The sequence below is a fragment of the Argentina silus genome (genome assembly GCF_951799395.1).
Source record: "Argentina silus genome assembly, chromosome: 8".
Lineage (NCBI taxonomy): Eukaryota > Metazoa > Chordata > Actinopteri > Argentiniformes > Argentinidae > Argentina > Argentina silus.
The window spans coordinates 11,483,738-11,507,712 of NC_139662.1; the positions used below are offsets into that span (position 1 = coordinate 11,483,738).

At 49.3% G+C, this 23,975-nt stretch overlaps 1 protein-coding gene across 4 annotated transcripts in view; it reads left to right on the forward strand.

The window, feature by feature from the left end:
• Positions 1-23,975, forward strand: part of plxnb3 (plexin B3) — a 51,606-nt gene that overhangs the window by 19,553 nt on the left and 8,078 nt on the right. For 2 of the 4 annotated variants that reach the window (XM_083674868.1, XM_083674869.1), the window contains exons 2-26: positions 3,027-4,195; positions 8,287-8,466; positions 10,688-10,816; positions 11,417-11,517; positions 12,025-12,157; positions 13,673-13,832; positions 14,226-14,334; positions 14,957-15,065; positions 15,455-15,583; positions 15,811-15,927; positions 16,314-16,404; positions 17,118-17,284; positions 17,595-17,746; positions 17,968-18,073; positions 18,319-18,455; positions 19,124-19,300; positions 20,069-20,234; positions 20,443-20,673; positions 21,022-21,180; positions 21,521-21,672; positions 21,849-21,949; positions 22,048-22,265; positions 22,746-22,924; positions 23,211-23,277; positions 23,559-23,705. In XM_083674868.1, the coding sequence (XP_083530994.1) occupies positions 3,044-4,195; positions 8,287-8,466; positions 10,688-10,816; positions 11,417-11,517; positions 12,025-12,157; positions 13,673-13,832; positions 14,226-14,334; positions 14,957-15,065; positions 15,455-15,583; positions 15,811-15,927; positions 16,314-16,404; positions 17,118-17,284; positions 17,595-17,746; positions 17,968-18,073; positions 18,319-18,455; positions 19,124-19,300; positions 20,069-20,234; positions 20,443-20,673; positions 21,022-21,180; positions 21,521-21,672; positions 21,849-21,949; positions 22,048-22,265; positions 22,746-22,924; positions 23,211-23,277; positions 23,559-23,705 (4,569 nt within the window). In that variant the 5' untranslated portion in view covers positions 3,027-3,043. The remainder of the gene's footprint in view (positions 1-3,026; positions 4,196-8,286; positions 8,467-10,687; positions 10,817-11,416; positions 11,518-12,024; positions 12,158-13,672; positions 13,833-14,225; positions 14,335-14,956; positions 15,066-15,454; positions 15,584-15,810; positions 15,928-16,313; positions 16,405-17,117; positions 17,285-17,594; positions 17,747-17,967; positions 18,074-18,318; positions 18,456-19,123; positions 19,301-20,068; positions 20,235-20,442; positions 20,674-21,021; positions 21,181-21,520; positions 21,673-21,848; positions 21,950-22,047; positions 22,266-22,745; positions 22,925-23,210; positions 23,278-23,558; positions 23,706-23,975) is intronic. The other 2 variants (XM_083674870.1, XM_083674871.1) reach the window with 2 other exon arrangements.

A 23,975-nucleotide genomic window follows, 5' to 3' on the forward strand; every position in this document is an offset into this window, starting at 1 on the left:
TGTCTGTCTGTCTGTCATAGTGTTTGTGCATATGCGTGTGTGTGTGTGTGTGTGTGTGTGTGTGTGTGTGTGTGTGTTCGTTCCCATTTGAATGTCTGCGTCTAGGCCTGTGTCTGGGACTGATGGCATAGTGTCTGCTGCAGCGCTGGGCGCGGGGTAGGCGGTGCGGTGTGGGAGTGAAGGGTGTGTACTCTCTCTGGAATTGTGGTGGTGGCTGTTTTCTGGGGGTAATGAGCGGAATTGTGACAGCGCTGCCGTGCCTGTGGAGTGAGCTAGGCAACCCCACCAAGCATGCCGGGCGGGTGAAAGATGGGGGGGGGGGGGGGGTTAAAAAGAGAGAGAGAGAGAGACCCCCCCTATACGAGGTCCCCCCCCATTGTCCTCTGTTGACTCCCCTCATGGGTATAGCAAAGTGATTGCCCCCTAGATAGTTCCCCTCTCTCCTATTTTTCTCTTGTTCCCCCTCTCTCTCCCCCTCTCTCTCTCTCTCTCTCTCTCTCTCCCTCCCTCCCCTTGCATCATCACACCAGAGCGGAGCAGCAGCGCTTCTCTGTCACTCTCTGGAGCTTCTCTCTCTAACTCTCTCTCCTACTCTCTCTCTCTCTCTAACCCTCTCTCCTACTCTCTCTCTCTCTCTCTCTCTCTCTCTCTAACCCTCTCTCCTACTCTCTCTCTCTCTCTTTTCTCTCCTCTCCTCTCGCCCCGGGACTCGTATTACCATTTAAGAGAGAGAGGAGAGAGAGAGAGGAGAGAGGGAGGGAGAGGGAGAGAGAGAGGGTTAGAGAGAGAGGGTTAGAGAGAGAGGGTTAGAGAGAGAGGTGGGAAGAGGGGCTGCTGATGCTGCAGAAGCCTCAGCCAGAGAATCACGCTGTGAAATTGATTGTTTTGACACCCGACTTCACACAGACCCCCTCCTGTAACAACACAGTACTTTTTAAACCGGCTCGTCCCGAGTCATGCCCCCCCCCCACCCCCCCCCCCCCAACTCCAACTCTGATTTTATTCGTCACACTTTAGCTTAGTTTTATCTGCCGTTCACGCATATGTGTGTTTGATGTTGCCTCCCTGTTGTATACCGCGAGGGCATGGCGGCGTACGGCGGCGTTTGTCGCCATAGCTAATTAGGGTTCCTCTCGTCAGACCCCGTTGGAATTGCGAGACCGAGAGAAAGACTTATGGTGGGAAAGAGGGTGTGTGTGTGTGTTTCAGCGTGGAAGTCCGTCTGCCTCTTTGTCTGTCAGCCTCCTTTTGAAGCTTTATGTGCTTTGCGGCGGCCTGTAGTCTGGGCGACTACAGTACGCTGTTGTTGATTGATAGGCCAGGCGACTGTTTAAGTCTCTGTTAACCGTGACAACGTCTGTGTGTTTTAGCCTTTGCGGTCGGTGTGGAAGTCCGTGGACTCTTTGTTTGTGTTCAAACCTCTGCTTCCCTCTCTTCCGAAGCCCTACATGGAAGTGTGTGTTTGATGTTCGATGCTTATTCTTAGTATGGATGGAGTATGGATGGAGAACTTTATCCAAAGGGGACCAGTGAACATGTCAAAGAAGGTGCTGAGGCTCTCTGATATAAGGCGACCAGCCCCCTTGATTGAATTTTTACTTTAATCTTAAACAGCGTGGCAAACTGTCCGTGTAACACCCGCCCCCACCTCCCCCCCCCCCACCCCCACCCCTCTTTGAAGGTGAAGATGCTGGTCTCGGGAGATGAGATAAAATGCTATGCATACTGATCAAGACATTTTTCGACTGATCAAGAATTTTTCTCTCTCGTCATTCATATAGAGAGGGTCTGCAAGAGCCCGGAGACTTCTCTGATGATGCTACATACATTAAAGATGAATCTTCTCTCGCCCCTTTTACTCCTCTTCACCATGTTCTCTCTCTCTCTCTGACTTTTTTTTTGTTGCTTTTAAAAATGAATATTATATGTAACCGTATTAGCGAAGAAACAAGCTTGCACTATGCAGATGAGAGAGAGAGGGAGAGGGAGAGAGAGGGAGAGGGAGAGAGATTTTTTTTTGGACAGCAAGAGTGAGGAAAAATGACAGCGGGGGGAAATTGCCTTGATATTCTAATTCTCTCATCTCTCGGCTTCCATATGTACATGGTCGTGACAGGCTCATGAACCGTTCAAGGTTAGGTTAAACATGGAAGGGCACCGGTCTCGTTAAAAAATCCAAATCCTGTCTTTTTCTATTGAGAGAGTGTCGGTTGTGCCTCCTCTCCCCAACGTGAACGGGTTACTCATTTAAAGGCAGTAACCTCTTCTCTTGTATTCGGAGCGCAAAAAACCCTCTTCCGTAGCCCGGGGGGGCGCCTGTCTTATTTTGGCGTTATTTTGTCGGTTTATTTTCTTCCCCCATTTTTCCATCAGTTGTCTTTGGATCCTGCATGGAACCCTAGTTTTCCTGAGGGTCTAGACCACGATCGGTGAACGAGTACTACCTGTTGACAGACCCTCCTCTGTCTTTGCGTATGTCCATGACGTCACGACTGAACAGGAACGTCTTCTAGGCCTGTATCAAAGACCGATGGATTTCCTACCCTAGCTTTGGCATTTGGTGTGTTTTATCAGGTGCTGTGCTTTTAAGACTTCTGACGCTGGGCCGAATCACCTTACTGTGGGTATTTGATTATGAAGAAGAAGAAGAAGACTCAACATTCTCTCTCACACACATGTGGCTTTTTTTGAGCTCATCCAAACCTGCCAGTCTAGGATCTCATACAGTACACTGAGCTGACTGAAGGTGGGACAGCTTTGAAGAACAAAAGAATCTGTTTGAAGCCGAGAACTCTTTGTGAGGGTGCAGTGATGTGTGTTCCGCTGGGTATTCTCAGGAGTACACAGCGAATGTACTTCCTCCCTCTAACCTCTGTTCTTCTCTCCCCCTCCCCTGTGTTCTCTCTCTATTCTCTCTCTCTCTCTCTCTCTCTCTCTCTCTCTCTCTCTATTCTCTTTTTCTCACTGTTCTCTCTCTCTTGTGGTCTGTTCTCTCTCTCTTTCTCTCTCTTTCTCTCCTCTTCCAGCAGGTGAAGGGGGTGCCATGCCAGCTGCCGCTCCCCCCCTGCTCCCCCTCACCCCCCGGTGGTGGCACGTGGTACTGCTGCTCCTCCTGTCCCCCCCGGCCCTGACTCAGCAGGCCGACGATGACCCCGCTGAGGCAGCCACGGCCACGGCGACCTTCCCCCACGTCAACCTCCATGGAAGCCCCCTCAACCACCTCCTGCTGGACCCCAGCACAGGGCAGCTGTACGTGGGGGCCGTCAACAGCCTCTACCACCTCTCGGCGGACCTCCGGGTGCTCTCCCAGAGTCAGACGGGGCCCAAGATGGACAGCTCCGAGTGCCTCCCTCCCATCATCCCCCAGGAGTGCCCCACGGCCAAGGACACGGACAACTCCAACAAGATCCTCCTCCTGGAGGAAGGGGGGCTGGACCACCGGAGCCTGATCGTCTGCGGCTCGGTCTTCCAGGGCATCTGCGACAAGAGGAGCCTGGGGAACGTGTCGGAGGTGCTGTACCAGACCAGCAACCCCGTGGACACTCAGTACGTGGCGGCCAACGACCCGCGGGTCTCCACCGTGGCGGTGGTGGTGGAGCAGAAGGGCCTGCGGCTGATGCTGGTCGGCCGGGGCTACACCAGCAAAGGGCCCGGGGACATCCCCCCCATCACCACGCGCCGCCTGGCCCCCATCACCCACCCCCCCCGCCGGGCCTTCTCCCAGGAGGAGGAGCTGGGCAAGCTGGTGGTGGGCAGCTACTCCGAGTACAACAACCACTTCGTGGTGGCGCTTCACCACGGCAACCACGTGTACTTCCTGTTCTCGCGCCGCGACATGTGGCACCGGAAGGAGTACCGCACGTACGTGTCGCGCCTCTGCGCCGCCGACCGCAGCTTCTACTCGTACGTGGAGGTGCCGCTGCTCTGCGAGGGCGGGTACAACCTGGCGCAGGGGGCGTCGCTGGGCACGCACGGCGGGGAGCCCACGCTGTTCGTGGCCATGGCGGCGGGCCAGGCGTCCACGCCCACGCCCACGGCCCGCTCGGCGCTGTGTGTGTACGGGATGGCGGAGCTGGACCGCGCCCTGAGGACGGCCCAGGAGCTCTGCTACACGGAGGGAGGGCTGGGCGCGTCGGGGCAGACGGAGGCCTACATCGAGTACGCCGTGTCGTCGAAATGCCTGCGCCTGGACAAGGTACGGTCACACCCTCGCTTTGCCGTTCACCCTCAGACACCACGCTCTCAGGAGTACAACTACATGACACATCAAAAATGAAATCAAATGTAATGATCGTATACATAGAATACAGTCGTAGACGATGAAATGCTTCAAGGGCACGTTAGCTCCTCCACAAGGCAGCAAACAACAATCAACAATCCAATCGAATATAATAATAATAATAATAATAATAATACTAAAAACAATAACATCGGGTGTCAAGGTTGTATAGTAGCAGAACACAACAGCAAGCAGTGGTCAGCAGTTGTGTGGGAGTGTAAAATGTGCAATGTTGTTGGAGAATGTCACCGGGGGAATGACACTTGAGTGCGGGGGGGGGGGGTTGGTAGAAGCTACATCCTCCCTACATTCGTCCGACCTAGTGGAGCAGTCATGCTGCACTAATGGGCCTGGAAGTGGATTAAAGTGTATGTGTGTGTAGGCCTACTGTAGATTCAGGTGTGTGTGTGGGGGGGGGGGGGGGGCTACTGTAGATTCAATGTGTGTGTGTGTGTGTGTGTGTGGGGGGGGGGGGGGGGGGGGCCTACTGTAGATTCAAGTGTGTGTGTGTGTAGGCCTACTATAGATTCAAGTGTGTGTGTGTGTGTGTGTGTGTGTGTGTACGCCTACTGTAGATTCAAGTGTGTGTATGTGTGTGTAGGCCTACTGTAGATTAAGTGTGTGTGTGTGTGGGCCTACTGTAGATTCAAGCGTGCGTGTGTGTATGTGTGTGGGCCTACTGCAGGTTAAGCAGCCAGCCATTACACCCTGTAAAGGTATTCACAGGATGAACAAAGGCTCTGTGAGAGAGAGCTCCTCACCACACCGCTCTGTTGTGGTTTAAAATGACTAAACACTAAACCTAGTGGGAGTAGTTAATATGTCACGGAGCTGTCCTAACCTGTAAGTGGGTGTACAGTTACAGTGGTCATGTGAGCGCACTGTTACCACACACACACACACACACACACACACAAAAACAAACACACACACAACCATCCCAGTCGATTTAAATGGATTTGCAGTGATGGACCTGTAAGTGAGTGTAGATTTAGTAGGTGGGTGTGTGTGTGTGTGTGTGTGTGTGTACGGTAGACTAAGCAGCCAGCCAGCCAGGTGATCACAGAGGATGAGTGCCTGAGCCCGTGTCCCTGGGGGAGCGCTGTGTCACCCGGCTGCGCCACAGCTACGTGACATCAGGGTCAGCTGGGTTAGGGCGGGTGGCGGCGGCAGTGAAAGGACCGTCGGCTGTGACTGACTGTCCATGTAAGTGGGTGAGTGACAGACAGCTGCCTGTGTGTGTGTGTGTTGCGTGTGTGTGTGTGTTGCGTGTGTGTGTGTGTGTGTGTATGTTGCGTGCGTGTGTGTGTTGCGTGCGTGCGTGTGTGTGTGTGTGTGTGTGTGTGTGTGTGTTGCGTGTGTGTGTGTGTGTGTGTGTTGCGTGTGTGTGTGTGTATATATGTGCTGCTGCTGCTGACACAGATTACCTCCAGCTGCTCTAACCTCTCTGGGCTGGGCCGGGCTTCTCTAATCCTCAGTGCACAGCCTGCCAGCCTGCGAGCTTCTCTAAATGGCCCCACACCAAAAGGCCACATAGCGAAACCTCTGCCTCTCTCTGTAGCGAGCTACAGTACCACAAGGTCACGTACTGCGGTGTACATGATGGAAACCTGCACTGTGGTTTTTTTTTCTTTTTTTTTTCTTTTTTTTTCTTTCTGCTATCGCTTTTATTGTTAAACACATAGAAGAATGGAATCTAGATGGGTTGTGGTCATACAGCTGGAGGTGCAGGTCCAAAAATGGTTCTGGAAATGGTTGCACACCCAAAACAAAGCCCATCCACATAAGGAGACTTGAGAGTACCCCTGCACAATGAACTTTTCATGAAGTAGTCGTTTTTAACTTAGAACGTAGCCCAGATGAGCTGTGGCTGTATTCTCCTATATGTGTGTACTGTATGTGGGTTTGATTTGTGTGTTGTTTTTGTTGTGTGTATGTCTGTGTGCCGTGTTTCGGTGCGTGTGTACAGTATGTATGGGAATGTGGAGCTATGTGAATTTGCACAGATTGCTTTCTCTTTGGTCGTTTGTATTTTAAGTCCAGGGCAGCGTGAATAAATCCAGCTTAATCCTGCATCTGGCAGAGTTTCCCTGACCCAGATCCTGTCCCAACACACAGCTTCACTGACTGACCACTGGACAAACTCCTGGCCCCACTGACCACTGGACAAACTCCTGGCCCCACTGACCACTGGACAAACCCCTGGCCCTCCTGACCACTGGACAAACCCCTGGCCCTCCTGACCACAGGACAAACCCCTGGCCCCACTGACCACCAGACAAACCCCTGGCCCTCCTGACCACTGGACAAACCCCTGGCCCCACTGACCACCGGACAAACTCCTGGCCCCGCTGACCACCGGACAAACCCCTGGCCCTCCTGACCACTGGACAAACCCCTGGCCCCACTGACCACCAGACAAACCCCTGGCCCCACTGACTACTTGTACACATCACTGTTGTTGTCTCCACCCCATCACTGACACAGTCAACAACACCAGAGACCACTGGACTGACCACCGAACACCACCCAGGTTTACAGCCAACCACTGACTCCATCACCATCACAGACCCACAACTCAGCAACACCACTGACCGCACCGCCGAACTTCCCACCGGCTGCTTGACTGACGGTGTGACCAAACAAGACTCAGTCATCACTGTTATTGACTCAGCATGATGACTCAGTCATCACTGTTACTGACTCAGCGTGATGACTCAGTCATCACTGTTACTGACTCAACATCACACTTCTCTACTGGCCAACGACAGTGAGCCATTCAGTAGGCTACTTAACTGTGTCCTCGGTGAGCTGACTATAGTCTGTCCTCCACACTTGGCCCATAACAGGTTTAGAATAAGACACGTTAGTCAGGGGAAAGTTTGTTTGCTTTGAACTCGAACTTGTGTTTGTAAATGTGTAGCGGACTTAGCACTTATTTGTTTAGTGACTGATCATGCCAGTAGTTCTGTGGTAAGGCAGCGTTGAGCCTTGACAAAAGGCCGTGTGCTGTGTTGTTTTGGCTGACAACATACTCTTTGTGGATTTGAGTTCTGTGCGTAAGGCAGCATGTGGTAAGGAAATACAGTGCAGTAAATGGTTTGAACATAACAGGATATAGGTTTCTGAGAATGTGCAGCGACTTGCCGGTTGCCGTCTGCAGTGTAGTTTTCAGCACCTCCAGAACGACTTTGAGGGCGACTGGGGCCAAGTGAAGAACAGCTGCAAGCCCACGATCAATTGTAGATAGCAGCTTTCTGCAATGCACTGTGCTTTCAGACAGTGTGTTAGATAAGCACAGCAACGTGTCCTGGCTGGAGATAGTGGCCACATTGCTGTGCAAATGAAACGCAGTTCTGAAAGTGCACGACTGGAAGCTGCTATCTGCAACCGGTTGAATCCCCGGCCTAAGTGTTAATGAATGCCCACAAGTAACCCCTATGAACAACCTTTCCATGTCATTACCTCTTTCATAACATGATGTCTCCCTTTGTATTCGGAGCACAACTGTGCCGACACAACTGTTAGATATTCTCATCTCCACCTGCTGGCTGACATTCACCATTACATCTCTGTGCCATCAAATGGCTCTGTATTTATGGCTTCTCATGTTTATGGCTAGAGTATTTCTGGTGTCTTTGCTTTCCCCTGGAGTTTTGTGGCCAGCTGGTATGTGCATACCAGACTGAAATGAAGGGTGAGGGAGGGAGGGAGGGAGGGTGGGGTCGGTCTCTTTACAACTGTCGCCTGGCTGCAGAAGCATGAATCTGGCAAGCTAGCTAGACTAGGGAGGGGTGGGGTGACCCACACCTCTGTCCAGAGAGTGTTGCACTTTTTTCAAAATGCTTGAGGTGTACTTGATTTGTTTCACTTTTGGGTTTTCACCTTTGGGACTATTCAATTGGTTCCATGATTGTAGGCTAAATCACGCGTACCAGAAGTATTGAAAGTATCAGCCTCATTCTCAAGTCCACCTGACCGAGCCTGTCACTTGTCTTCCCCTGCAGGACTCGTTGAATGAGTACCCCTGCGGCGGGGAGCACACCCCCAACCCCATCGCCAGCACCGTCCCCTTGCAGGCCACGCCCACCCTGACCAGGAGTACGCAGCTGACTGCCGTCACCACGGCGACCGAGGCGGGGCACACCATCGCTCTGCTGGGGGACAAGAAGGGACAGCTGCATAAGGTACACCTCCTCATTAATGTACCGACTGGACCTGTTAACCACGGTGAATGTTCACCGAGCGTAAGAGACAGCTGCGTACGGTGCACATCATCACTGATCTATTTACCACTGAAATTGCGGTCACTGAGAATTCAGAGAGCATAAGGGACAGCTGCGTAAAGTGTCCTACGCTTCATCCTGGGTCTCTATACTGAATGGATTCACCTGTATATGAGAGAGAGGGAGAGAGGAGAGAGAGAGAGGGGGGGGGGCGATAGGAGAGGGAGAATTTCCGAATATGCCACTGCCCAGAGAACCGCTTAAGATTAATATTCTGTATCTATTTGAAGTAGAAAAGGAGGGACCTTCGGTTGGCCAGACGAAGGTCTGTTTGACTGTAATGTCGCATCAGTGAGCGTTCAATTTGCAATTTGCAGAGAGTTGGCAGGAGATAAGAAGGAACAGCTGCATAAAGTAGACTTTCTAATGAATCTGTTCACCGTCACGCGACGCATTGAGAAGAATTCATGAACATGTTGCCCATTGTGAATTATAGATGATATCAGAGCAATCTTGTTTGTCCTCAGGTTATCTCTCCCCTCGGCCCCCCTCCCTAACGAGTCCGTCCCCCCGACGGCATACTGATGTGATGCCATCATACGATGACCTTGCCATCTGGCATTTGACAGTTTGACACAGTGTTTCACAGAAAGGTCTTCACTCCTGACAGAGTAACACACTGGCCTTTTGTTACATCAGGGTGGGAATCGTAGGCCCTAACACAAGAGAAATTAAGATTAGCTTCTCTTCAGAGTCACTTAACAAATCAGTGGATTGCAGGAGCTGCAGACGACACGTCCTCTGTAAATACGGGACATGTTTTATGCACGTCTGCGTTCGAGTCTTCAGGGCGTTCCGAACAGAAGGGTTCTGGGTGCCTTTGGGTTTCAAAAGTATATCGTCAAATGTTGCTTGGCGTTTTAATCGCAGAGCAGGACGGTAACTATTTGAGGAATGCGGCCCTCTGACAAGCGAGCGCATGTGCCGAAAGGTTTAAGATGCTTGTCGTCTGAGGGCCGGGGCGCCACTCAAAGGTGAACATTCCGTACAACTCGGGGTTTTTTGTCTCCGTTTTTGAGATGTATCAAAAACACGATAAGAGACTTAAAACCTCCCTCTGCGCACGTCCCCGTTTCTGTTTACAGCCAAACCACCCCCCACCCCCCCCGGTCCGAGAGACCGACACACACACAGGGATAGCGAGCTCGATCGTTTCTCCGGCGTGTTTTGACTTGTAAGAACACATCCCCGCCGGCGTTCACCGTGGTGAGCAGAAACAGATTGTCCCATTCACGACCGCGTCATCTCTCCCCGCCGCCGCTGTGCGCCGTGTATGTAAATACTGTTGTTGTTGCTGCGACGGCGGGCTTAAAACAGCCTGTGGGCGTTGTGTTGTCGTGCGGTGTGTTTTGAACACAAGCTGCGCTGTTGCCGCGGCAGCCTGCCTGGAACCGCGTGGCGTCAGGGCGCTGGCGTGGTGGCAGGGGCGTCTTTGCCCCCCCCCCCCCCCCCCCCGGCGGCTGAACGAGATAGATAGATAGCTCAGGAGGGGGAACATGTTCCGACTGCTGATCCTGGCTGATTATCGATCGCACACGTGTCGTCACATAACACTGCGTTGTGGGAGAGCTGAGGGGGCGATGGGTAGCAAGGGTGGAGGGGGGGGGGGGCAGCGGGATGGGGTATCGCCGTGCCAACTCAACTGTAACATGCCATTAAACATGGAAGGATTTAGAGAATTCCCAAAATGGAAGTGGTGTGTTTGCATCCCTGAGTCGCCCCGGGCTAGGCTTAGCGTTGGGAGAAATGCTCACGCAGCAGTGGCACAGCAGCAGTCTGGTGTTCATGCCTTGAAGACGCGAAATGCATACCAAGCTGCGCATCGAGATCTGATAACACGTGCGCGTGTGTGTGTGTGTGTGTGTCAGAGTGAGTGAGTGAGTGAGCAAGCGTCCCCTTCTGTGCCTGTGTGTGAGTGTGAGTGTGTGTGTGTGTGTGTGTGTGTGTGTGTTTTACCCTGTGTGTACGCGTTTGTGTGTGTGTGTGGGGGGGGGGGGGGGGGTTGGGGTTGGGGTTAGCTTACATAAATACTGTACAGCTGATTTCATTGTGTGTGTGGGTGACCTTATGTGCCTGTCTGTGTGTTTTACCCTGTGTGTGTGTGTGTGTGTGTGTGTTCCAGGTGTTCCTGCAGCCAAACAGGACAGGGACGCTGTATGACACGGTCCTGGTGGACAAGGACAGCCCCGTCAACGCCGACCTCCTGCTGGACTCATCTGGACAGAATGTTTACGTTCTCACCGAGAGCAAAGTAGGCCACAGTACAAGCGCACACACACACACACACACACACACACACACACACACACACACATATACACACACACACACACACACACATATACATACATACACACACACACACACACACACACATGTATTTACAGCTGCACTAACACAAACAAACATGTACTCTTAAGGTTGCCACTCGTCATCTGCAAATGTCCTCTGCAGTTTTATTTGTGTATTTTCTGCCACAGATATGATCCATCACAAGGCCCCTTTGAAAGACTGGGGAATAAACCTCAAAGCCTGCGTACTCAGTCACAACTTTAGAGGCACAAACAGACATGACCTTTCACAATGACAGCCGAGGTTTAAACTGTGTAAATCCAACCAAACGTCCTCTCTTTAGATCTGTAGACTCTGGCTGAGAATAATTTGTGGTGCTGTTTATATATAAAAAAAAAATTATCTTAGGAGCTGTAAAGTTGTTATGGAAACAAGTCGTTTAATGTGAGTGTGTGTGTGTGTGTGTGTGAGAGAGAGTGTGTGTGTGTGTGTGAGAGAGTGTGTGAGTGTGTGTGTGTCCTGTATCTTAATGTGTGTGTGTGTCATCTGTTTCTCTCAGGTCACCAAGGTGCCGGTATCTCAGTGTGAGCAGCAGTCTGACTGCCGGTCCTGCCTGTCAGTCAGAGACCCGTACTGTGGCTGGTGTGTGCTGGAGGGCAGGTAGGCTACTGTTTAAAACCCTCCTCTCCCCTCCCCTCCCCTCCCCTCTCCTCTCCTCTCCCCTCCCCTCCCCTCCCCTCCTCTCCTCTCCTCTCCTCTCCTCTCCTCTCCTCTCCTCTCCTCTCCTCTCCTCTCCTCTCCCCTCCCCTCCCCTCCCCTCCTCTCCCCTCAGCGACTCCGCTACGTTTACATATCAGTATTAATAGCACCAAACTGGTTATCTCACTCATTTCACCAGCGTCCTAGTTACATATATTGACATATAATTACTCTATCTGAAATATGGATCGCTTGTAAATACCCTCAGTTCCCATTCTGTGTTGGTGAGAGAACATTTTGTATTCTGAGCGAGAGACACGTGGATATTCCTGCGATTTATAACCATGTCCCTGGGCGATGCAGCACATGGCCCAGGTATATGATAAGGTGAAATGGAAACTATTAAAAAAAAAAACAGAGCACTTTGGTGGACCTTTTTCCTCATCGTTTCTTTACTTCCTCCGACAGATGCAGTCGTAAGCTGGAGTGTCAGCGCCACGCCCAGCCCAACCACTGGCTGTGGAGCTACCAGACGGCCAACCAGTGTGTGACGGTGCAGAGCCTGGAGCCGGCCATACAGAGCAGAGAGGAGCAGACTCAGGTAGGCTTTTCATTCTAAATCAACCCCTCGTCCCTAGTCCCTAGGTCCTAGCTTCTAGCCAGTAGCTCCTAGCTCCTAGCCAATAGCTCCTAGCTCCTAGCCCCTAGACCCTAGCCCCTTCACTTAGCCCCTAGCCCCTAGCTCCTAGCCAATAGCTCCTAGCCCTCTAAACCCTTATGTCGACCTGAGACCTTGGGTATATGTGTGAGCGTGACGGTGCAGAGCCTGGACCCGGCCATGCAGAGCAGAGAGGAGCAGACTCCGGTAGGCAGCTCTGAATGGACGAGTTCCCAATCGTCCCCTAGCCCTCTTCCACCCCTACATGGACACTTGTGTAGATACGAGATGTCAAACATTCCACCTTACGTATCAGAGGGCAAGCTGGAGCTATTACCACTGCTTAAACCTATCCAATCCACTTAGACCCTCTCAATCCTCTCAACCTTTTCACGCTTAAAAACCCTCATACTGTAGTAAGCTTAAAAGGCTCAGTATGTAGATTTCAGCTTTAATATACACTCACTGAGCACTTTATGAGGAACACTATACTAATACTGGGTAGGGCCTCCCTTTGCTCTCAAAACAGCTTCAATTATTCGTGGCATTGATTCCACAAGATGTGGGAAACATTCCTTTGAGATTCTGCTCCATGATCACATGATTGCATCACGCAATTCCTGCAGATTCTTCAGGTGCACTTTCAAGATGTGAATCTCCCGTTCTACCACATCCCAAAGGTGCTAGATTGGATTCAGATCCGGTAACTGAGGAGGCCACTGAAGAACACTGAACTCACTGTCATGTTCATGAAACCAGTTAGAGATGACTTTTACTTTGTGATATGGTGCATTATCATGCTGGAAGTAGCCATTAGAAGATGGGTAAATTGTGGCCATGAAGGGATGCACATGGTCAGCAACAATACTTAAACAATACAGAACAATAATACAAATAGGCTGTGGCATTCAATCGAGGATTGATTGATATTAACAGGCCCAAAGTGTGCCAAGAAAACATTCCCCACACCATTCCACCACCTTCACCATGAGAAGGTGTACAGGTGTTCTTAATAAAGTGTTCAGTGAGTGTATATATGTATATAACTAGTCAGTAGCAATCAAGGAATGAGATCACATGACAAAGAATGTTCAATGAAGAGCACCGATTTTGGTCTAAACGAAGCGTTTTCTGTAATCTGGTGTTGTGGTCAAGCACAACATTTGGTTTGTTTACAAGGATTGCCGCTATTAGAAAACGTAGCATAAGTGCGGCACGTTAACCATGTCTTAGTGTAAAGCCTTTTTTCAATTGTTAGGAACACAACTCCTCACGTCCTTCACTCACGTCCTACTGAAACACGCATCGGAGGAGAAGATCTTGGTTCCTCCGTTTTACATCTTCTCCTCCAATGCTTGTTAAGGGCGAAGCGAGTGGAGGACGGAGGAGAGGAGAGGAGAGGAGGCGAGGAGTCGTGGAGTCGTGTTCCTAACAGCCTCCTGTGTTTCCCTCTGCTAGGTGTCTCTGACAGTGGTCCAACTCCCAGAGCTCCCAGAAGGGGAGTCACTCTCCTGCTCTTTTGGAACTCTACCAGCTCAGCCCGCCGTTGTCACGGACAACAGAATCACCTGTCAATCACCTCTGCCGGAGCTCCTCCCCCCCAGCCCAGCAGGCAGTGGTGCGTGAGGGTCTATGCCTGCCTTGGCTCACATTACCGGGCCTATTTTAATCAGTTGTGACCAGTTGCTTTGTAGCAAGCGGAGCTAAACTTAGTCCCTCGGCCAATTGAAAAACGAATAAATCACGCACTCACACACATGCAATGGGATCTATCACCCAGGCAACACGCAAATGAAATTGAAGTATTGCCTTCTCTGTTTGCCGTAACATTATTAAGTAGTTATTTATAAACGATTTAACCTTTTACAAATAGGAATATTAATTAATATTAAATCTCATCCCATAATCATACAACCATAATCCATTCTCCTGTCATTGGATTCATTGAACCATAACTTCAGAGCTTCTGTGATTGATTCAGTCAAAGCCGTAATGTTTCCCCTGCGTTTAGACCACATGTCTCTGAGAGTGGCCGTGATGTTTGGGGAGGTGACCGTCTCTCACACCAACATCACCTTCTACGACTGCAGAGCTGTAGGGAGACTCAACTCTACTTCCCCGTAAGCCGACGCCTCGGCATGGACACGCACACACACACACACACGAACACACACACACACATACACATGCATGCACATGCACACACGCATACACACACATAGTAACTAAATACACACAGACACACACACACACACACACACACACATACACATACACATGCATGCATATGCACACACGCATACACACACATAGTAACTAAATACACACACACACACACATACACATACACATGCATGCACATGCACACACGCATACACACACACTAACTAAATACACACACACACACACACACACACAAATGCACACTGCACTCAATACTCACGCTTAACCACAGGAACCCTCTTTTGGAATTCTAATTTTGCCCTCCAAACCACTCAAGATTCTCATGGTGGGAATGTTTACTGACAGTTACATTTGTGTACATACTATATTTACATATATACTATATTTACATTTAAAGACATTGCTCATAGCACTTGTTCCAGTCTCTCACACACACACACACACACACACAAAGAGCCAGCTTCCCCTCAGCGTTTTATCACATTGTATACCCAGTATTCTGTACATATGACAAATAAGACGTTGATTTGAATGACATACTATATGTGTGTTGTATAGGTGTATGGCCTGTGTTGGGAGTGAGTGGCCGTGTAACTGGTGTGCCCTGGATGAGCTGTGTACCCACAACAACAGCTGTCCCCGCGAGCACATCATCCACAACTCTATGGTAAGACAACCCCGACTCACCCTGTCCTCTGGCCCCCGGGCCTGTGGAACACGCTAACACGTTACCCTAGCTGCTCCCCACGCCTGCATATGGCTTCTTGTCGTACCAGAATAACCTTTACATTTCAACAGATAGAAGAATCTGGAACTGTTTACTGGTCCCGTCACATTCCGTGTGTGTGTGTGTGTGTGTGTGTGTGTGTGTGTGTGTGTGTGTGTGTGTGTGTGTGTGTGTGTGTGTGTGTGTGTGTGTGTGTGTGTGTGTGTGTGTGTGTGTGTGTGTGTGTGTGTGTGTGTGTGTGTGTGTGTGTTGAAGAATGGAATGCTTTTACTGTGAACTCAAGTATTCAAAAGTCTGTGTTTCGGTGCGTTTCGCGCTCTGTCCACTAGGAGGAGCAGCAAGAGCCGCGAGGCCCGGACTCGTGCCCGTGTGTGTGGGCTCTCCAGGGCTCGCCTCTGGTCCCCATGGGCTTCCTCACTCCTCTGGCTCTACTGGGGAAGAACCTGGACATGTTTGAGGTGAGGGATAGAATCGAAAAACTATGTTATACATACATTCAAGCAGTAGTCAAGTGAAACGTTCCAAGGTTGGGGTTCATTCGTTTTTGAATTCACTATGCATCGAGGTGAATTGGCCATTTTTCCACTTGATTTTTTAGCTTTGAGTGAATTGAATACAACCCATAACATGACTGCTTTGATGTACTGGTTCACTGAGACACCAGTTTGGTGTTCCCCTTCTCCAGGATGAAGAGGAGTACTGGTGTGTGGTGGTCGTAGAGGGAACAGAGTTCAGCCTGCCAGCCACTTTGGAGAAGGTCGACGACACCAAGACTCACACCTTCACCTGCTCTCCTCACGAGGTATTACGCTAACCCACCAGAAAACAAGGAATGTCCGCCCGATCCGTTCTGCTCCCTCAGCGGATTTAATCAACATGTTGTTTGTTTGTGTCACCGTCTTGAGTAAGTCACAGGAGCAGCATAACACTGTGACAAAAGTTCAGTTTTTTTTTCCTGCTAAGGTGTAAACCCCCCCCCCCCCCCTCTTTTTCAGTTTTCACTTACTCCCCAGACACATGACAATGACATGAAATTATTACGGGCTATCATTTTTCTATGTGGACTCCATTCATCATCTGATGAAATGGAATGGGAATTCGAATTGAAATGGAATGGGACTCCAAGCCCGGACTCCACGATGCTAACCGAGTGTGCCTCCCTCTCTCTCTCTCTGCCCCTGCTCTCAGTTTAAGTACCCAGTGAAACAGTTGGAATACTCCGCTCCCATCTACCTGAAGAGAGGCTCCCTGCGCATAGACTCCGCCCCTAGCCTGCGACGTACGTGTCTCTTTATATCCTGGATGTCATGTCAGGTTCACAATGCAAATGTTTACTTTTCCTGCTCTCCATTGCCAGTTGGCCACGTTACCTCGTGATTGCTACTGTGAACTCAGTTTGTCATTTTGTTACGTTAAAGGAATGATTCACTATTTTGACATATCTCCCATGTTGACGATCGACCCAGATGGTTTTTAAGTGCTTACCTTTGTAATTCAGTTATGTCCAGGCTGCCACGATCGCTCAATTTCTAAAAAGGAAATTAAGTTAAAAAGTTCTATCTTCCAAGTTGAGCCATCGCAGCAGCCAGACATAAGTAAATAACAAAGGTAAAAAACATCTGGGTCGTCAATATGGGAGATATATCTAAAAACAACTGTACGTGTCAAAATAGTGAACCATCCCTTTAATAAATATATATATATATATATATATATATATATATATATATATATATTAAAAAAGCAATCATACAATAATCATTATCGGAAACATCTGATGATCAAGATGACCAAATTAATTTCTCTATTAATGAATAATACAAAATTAATTAATTAATTAATTATGAATTCATAAATACAAAATCAGAGTACATGATAGACAGACCTTTAATGTAGCATGCACTGCACTGGCAGCTCTCTGTGATGACTGATGTCCTTGTGTGACAGTCGGTCTGTAACAAATGCCTTTTTGTGCTGTCCTCTAATTCACAGTGCAGCTGTATGACTGCTCGGCGGGCCAGGCAGACTGTAGCCAGTGCAGGGCGGTGCTCACCGAGTACGGCTGTGTCTGGTGTGGAGGAGAGAGCCCAGGCTGTGTGTACAACCGCTCCTGTACCACAGCCCCCGCCGAGAGCTGCCCCCCACCCATGATTTCAAAGGTACCCCAAACCCTCCTACCTCCCCAAAATGACATAAAGGTACCCCAAACCCTGACTCTTTCTCCCTTCCCCAAAGTACACGAACCTACGTACTCAAACAACATTTACATATAACACTGTAATGACCCGGTAAAAGGCCCATTAGCATCTCTCTCGGGTCAGTAGCTAGCGCGAGGCCGCTATGCTAACTCAAGGTCGTGAGTTCGATCCCCACTTGGGGCAAAGCGACTCTACCCCGAACATCGGCTGATTGTCATTTGTATAGTCTGTGTTTTTAAAGTGTCTTTTTGTTGTGGTGTGTGGTGTTCAGATTCAGCCCCTGACCGGGCCGGTGGAGGGGGGCATCCTGGTCACCATCTGGGGCTCCAACCTGGGTATGCAGTACCAGGACATCCAGGAGGGGGTCACTGTAGCGGGGGTCCACTGCACTCCACAGCCCAAGGACTACCTCATATCTACCAGGTACTGAAACCATGGAAATCAGTGTATTCCTATTTTAAACTATGGTCTGTTATTACGATTCTATTATATTTGACTGGGATGTGTATTCAGTCGCTATCTCAAGATTGAGAGAATATCAGATCAAGTGTCAAAATATAGCTGCTGTATTCCTACCCTGAAGTGGATGATTATGATGGTGAATCGTTGGAGAGCTTTGTCATAAGTGTGTGCGTGTGTTCCAGGATCGTGTGTGAGCTTCAGCCCAGCACACAGGAGACAGTGGGACCAGTCATGGTCACAGTGGGGGACTCAGACCCTGGGAGGTCCCTGCAGTCATTCACCTACCAGGTAAGAAAGCACAACGACCCACCTGTACTAAACCAGACACGAGGATCACAACAAGACATGTTATAGCTCAATAATATTCACATTTGTATTGATCTTTAGAAAATAAAATTGTTATAAGATCGTCATTTAAAGCTCCCATACTGCTACTTTGCTGACGTATGTTGTCCCATGCTGTATATCCATGTAATGTGTGTGTGTGTGTGTGTGTGTGTGTGTCTGTCTGTGTGTCTGTCTGTGTGTGTCAGGACCCCCAGTTGAGGGGCATCGTGCCTGCTAAAGGGCCAGTCTCTGGAGGGACCACCCTCACAGTCCACGGCACCCAGCTGCTGACAGGACAGAGGACTGACCTCTCTGCCTATGTGGGAAAGCAGCCCTGCTACATGTAAGCATCTCAGCCACAAATAAAGAGTTTCACTCCGAAACGCTATACAGTATATCCATAAGAAAATATGTTTTTTTATCATTAAAAAATCTACACAATCAAGAATATGATTATTATGTAAGCAAATAACATAGCATAGCGACTGTCCTTTCAAATGTATCCTAACTAGTTTGTTTTGTCACGATAGCAATAATTTAATAGAAAATAAAGCACATTTCTGTTCTCTATATATTTTATTCTTGTGAAGAGTATTGCAACAAAACTTCATATGCTCTCTGCTTGTGATAGGGCATGTCTACATCTATCAGTGAACGGAAAAAACTATCCCTTTAAGTGTGTAAATGTTCTCTGTTTGAGATGCCTAGGCCTTATAGAATGACAAACACATTCTTCCTTACCGCCCTGCTCTGAGGTGTTGGTGTGTGAATGTGGCTGTGGATGTACTGTACAGTATGTGTCAACCTGCCCTAACACATTTCCCTTTTTTTTTTTTCTTTCCTTTCTTCCCCCCCCTCCTCCTCCTCCTCTCCCCCTCCCCCTCCTCTTAATCTCATCCGTGTCCTCTTCTTACCCCCATAACACATTCTATCTTTTTTTTTTTTTCTCTTTTCTTTCTTTTTCCCTCTCCTCCTCCCCCTCCCTCTCCTTCTCTCCCTTCTCCACCCCAGTTTGGAGGAGGTAAATGATACCCAGCTGGTGTGTCGTACCAGCCCCATCAGCCAGACAGGCCAGCTGAACGTGAGAGTGCTCTTTGGGAAGGCAAAGAGGGTAGTGCCCGCAGCTTTGTTCCGCTACATGGACGACCCCGTCATTACCGATGCCTACCCCGCAGAGAGCTTCTACGAGTAAGAACAAAAGCCTGGAACGGAATAGAATAGAATAACTAATGCGCCTACCACATAATCTCAAGGTTCCTGGTTCGATTCCGACCCTCGACACGTCTTGCATGTCATCCCTCCTCTCTCTCACCCATCCTTCCTGTCAATCTCTACTGTCTCTATCTCAATACAGCAGAAATGTCCTAAAAAACATATTCAAAAAACAAAAAAATAAACTAGAGCTAGAGCTTATATGAGTAAGAACAAAAGCCTGGAACAGAATAGAATAGAATCAAATAGAATAAACTCGAGCTTCTATGAGTATGAACAATCTTACACTGCACTCAAACAAAACCCTGGGATGAGATACAAATAGATAGTAATATATATATATTACTATCTGTTATTGACTGTTACTGATTGTTATTACTATTGATTGTATATTCTGTAGCTTGTATGAATCATTTCATTGTGCCCTTTACAGCTGTATCCTGTGCATACGATACATACGCTTTGATTTTGCATTTCTCTGTATACTTGTATGCACGTGACAAATAAAGAATCTTGAATCTTGATTTGATTGAAGGACAAACCTACACTGTGACTGCACTGTAACATACTGCCCCCCCTGGAGTGGCATGGAATGGATTCAATAGAATATAATCAAATAGACTACACTAGAATAAAATAGAATCGAATAGTGCTGTATGGTTCTGTGTCCCTGATCCAGCCTGGTTTACTTTGGGAACCGTTTAAATGACAGTGCCAAGACTAATGTCTTGGGTTTTTTTCCAGGGGTGGCCGTGCCATAAAAGTCACAGGGCATAACTTGGACGTCGTGCAGCAGCCAATGATTTCAGTGGGGGTGGAGCCAGTGGAGAACTTGCTGGCGAGAAGGCGGCGATTCGCCCAACTGTCTGCAAAGAACCATCAAGTGGTCTTCAATAGTACCATGCCAAAGGTAAACCATCGAAATCATTGATTCATAGAGTCATAGGACAACTTCTGGACTCAAGTGATTTGGACAGTGGGAAAGACGATAACAATTTCCAAGCAAACTCCTTTCAATCGAACTACACGGTCTCTCTCTGTCTCTCTCTCTCGCTGTCTCTGTCTCTCTCTCTCCCTCTCTCTCTCCTTTCTCTCTCTCTCCCTATCTATCTCCACAGGAGCGCTGCAGCATCGTGTCCTCGGTGGAGATGTCCTGCGTGACGCCCCTCCTCCCCCCCAACTCCAAGGTCCTGGGGGTGTGGTTCGAAATGGACAACGTGCGCGTGGCCTTTGAGACGATCAAGGGCAATCCTTTCACCTACTACCCCAACCCGGTGATCTACGCCCTGAACAGAGACACGCCTGACACCCCCTACCGCTTCAAACCCGGAGGAGTCATCGCCGTGCAGGTCACTACCCCAACCGTACACTCCCCAACTCCCGGAACTACGGTTTCGTCTCAAAAGTATTTTTCGGCGATTCCTCGTGTCCTCTCTCTCCCTCGCGCCCTTCGCAAAAAGCCATTGGAGGAGATGGTCCGATGGGGAGGAGCCTCAGACCTCCTTCCAATGAGCTTTGAGAAGTAGGTCGAGGATAGAGGTTGTGAGGAAGCAAGGAAAGACGTTAGAGATTTTGCCTATACGTCCTAAACAGCCATATACCATCTGTGACTATAAGCCATGACTAGGGCCCAGTTTTTTTCCAGACCATGAAGCTATGACTAACTGTGTGTATGTGTGTGTATTGCTGTTCCTCAGGGTAAGGACCTGACCATGGCTATGACCAAAGATGAGGTGGTAGCTCGTCTGGGGGACGAGGAGTGTGAGGTGAAGACTCTGGACAGCACCCACCTGTACTGTCAACCTCCCGAGGTCCAGCCTAAGAGTGAGGGCAGCTCTGAACTGCCCAGCCTATTGGTCAGTCCCCCTTTCACTTCATACAGAGCTGGGCTTATGATGTCTGTGGGTTTTTAGAAAAGTGCTGAAACACATGTATGTCCAATAGGTTATTGTTGTAGACAACAAAACTTATCCAATATTTTTTGGAAACAGCTGCATTCAGAAACTCTGCCTAGTTGTATACTGTTGTAACAGCTAGCTAATAAGGAAGAAGGCAAATAAACCAAAACTGCTTTAGCTAATTAAGTAATTCTTTAAAGTTATTAAAATGCGTATTCACTTTGGGCCGTACCGGATACGAACGGTGTTGACTCAGGTCATTAAAGAGTGAATCAGTGGTATCCTTCTCTGTCCTCAGGTGGTGATGGGGAAGCTGAACATCGACCTGGGGACTGTTCAGTACGACACAGACGCCCTGCTCTCCCCCGTGCCTCTGGCTGCCCAGGTGGGCCTGGCGGCGGGGGCCGCCGTGGTGGTCCTGGTGGTCCTGGTCATCATCCTCATGTACAGGTACGGACGGGAGAATTATGGACTCAACAGAAAACTAGTTTGTCTCCATGAGACTTGTATAGTGTCGATAAGAGTTAAAAAGAATTGACTGTATCGTAGGAGTCGTAGATCATAATTCCAAGATGAGATGATTTCAAGTTGGATCTGCCAAATGACTTTCTCTTGTCTTTTTGAAGGAGGAAAAGCAAGCAGGCGTTGAGAGACTACAAGAAAGTCCTGGTGCAGCTGGAGACTCTGGAGATCAATGTGGGAGATCAGTGCAGGAAAGAGTTCACAGGTACAGCAACAACGATAATCTTGATCCATGAAAAAAAAAAAAAGAAAACAGAAAAGAAACGCAGTTTAACCTTAATCTTCTCCCCACCCCACCCCCAGACTTGATGACAGAGATGATGGACCTCAGCAGTGACGTAGGCGGCCCAGGTATCCCTCTCCTGGACTACCGCACCTACGCCGAGCGTGTGTTCTTCCCTGGCCAGCGGGGGGCGCCGCTGAGCCAGAACCTGGACCTGCCTGACTCCCGCAGACAGACGGTGGAGCAGGGCCTGGCTCAGCTCAACAACCTGCTCAACAACCGCCTCTTCCTCATCAGGGTGAGGGGCAGCCATTCCCTGGCTTGCGCTGTCTCATAGCAGCCTGGCTAATAAGCCATACTATTTAGCCGTTGCTAGCGAGCTACGTGGCTAATTATTCTGGGTACACTCTTTTAAAGTCTTCGAATGATGTACTATATGTCATGAAGGGGGTGTCACCTGGCTCCATGCTGGTTGGAATAACACCTTTTCTAATTGAACCTATAGTGTCAGTTTTTGTTGACCCTGCTGTATACAGTGTGTGTGTGACTATCAATGTTTCTATGTGGAAGTGGGTATGAAGCGTAATATCTGCTAATATGTTTTACCTGTTTTACCTGAATGTGTTCATGTACCAGATGTAGAACGAGACGTTCTACCCAACGTGCTACAGCCCAGCTTCAAAATGTATCAAATGTGTTTGCTGTTGTGTCCATGTCTCTGTTCCACAACAGAACCTGTGTTAACCGTGTCTGTTCTCCCTGTCCTTCTCCGGCCCAGTTCATCCACACCCTGGAGGCCCAGCAGAACTTCTCCCAGCGCGACCGCGGCTACGTGGCTTCTCTCCTCACCATGGCCCTGCACGACAAGCTGGAGTACTTCACTGACGTCATGAAGACCCTGCTGGGAGACCTGGTACAGCAGTACGTGGTCAAGAACCCCAAACTCATGCTGCGCAGGTGGGTTCACACTACCTCACGCGCACACACACACACACACACACCAGAACCAAGAACCCCAAACTCATGCTTGGATGGATTCACACACTACCCGGCAATTCTTTGACACGCACACGTCATGTCTTCCAGCCTCTTAGGAGCAGGTCTCTCTTGTCAAATATATGTATACATCTCAGTGGGACTAGTGGGGGATGGATAAAAAAAAACTTAACAATGCTATAATTGGCCAAATACATTTTTACAAGCAATCAGTGTCTTAAGTTGTGGCTGTACTTGTATCTGTCAGGACTGAGACAGTGGTGGAGAAGATGCTGACCAACTGGATGTCCATCTGCCTCTACTCCTTCCTCAAGGTACGTCAGTTTGTCACCTCCTCACCCTCCACTGTGTCTCTTTACTGCTCAGTGCTGTCGTTGTTCAAGCTTGGTTTAGGGTTTATGCATCTTCACTTACCTTTAGTGAGTTTGAGATGATTACCTCAATAACAATGCCTATACCTGTAGCATTCAAGGAATTCATCAGATGTGTGAGTGAGTGAGTATCTCTGATAGTCATCCCATGGTGTACCCCTGCAGGAGGTACTGTGTGTCTGCGTGTGTGTGTAATGTTATTGTTGATGATGTCACCCCTGCAGGAGGTGGCGGGGGAGCCTCTGTACATGCTGTACCGGGCCATCAAGTACCAGGTGGATAAAGGGCCTGTGGATGCCGTGACGGGGAAGGCCAAACGCACCCTCAACGACAGTCACCTTCTGAGGGAGGACATCGACTACTGCTCCGTCGTGAGTCTCCAGCACTCTCTCCTCCCTCCCTCCCTCCCTTCCTCCCTCCCTCCCCCTGCTCTACGGCCTGACCTCTTCCCTCTCCCTACGATACAATAGCTTTATTGTCCATTTCCATGGAAATTCACGTTGTGAAGTCAGCATACCAATCACACAAGATCACTGCAATACAGCAACACTGGAAAGTAGGCATCCTCTATTCCTTGGCATATGCCATGCATCTCACCCGGTCTCCATTCTGACCTGTTGGCCCTCTGACCCACTGTTCAA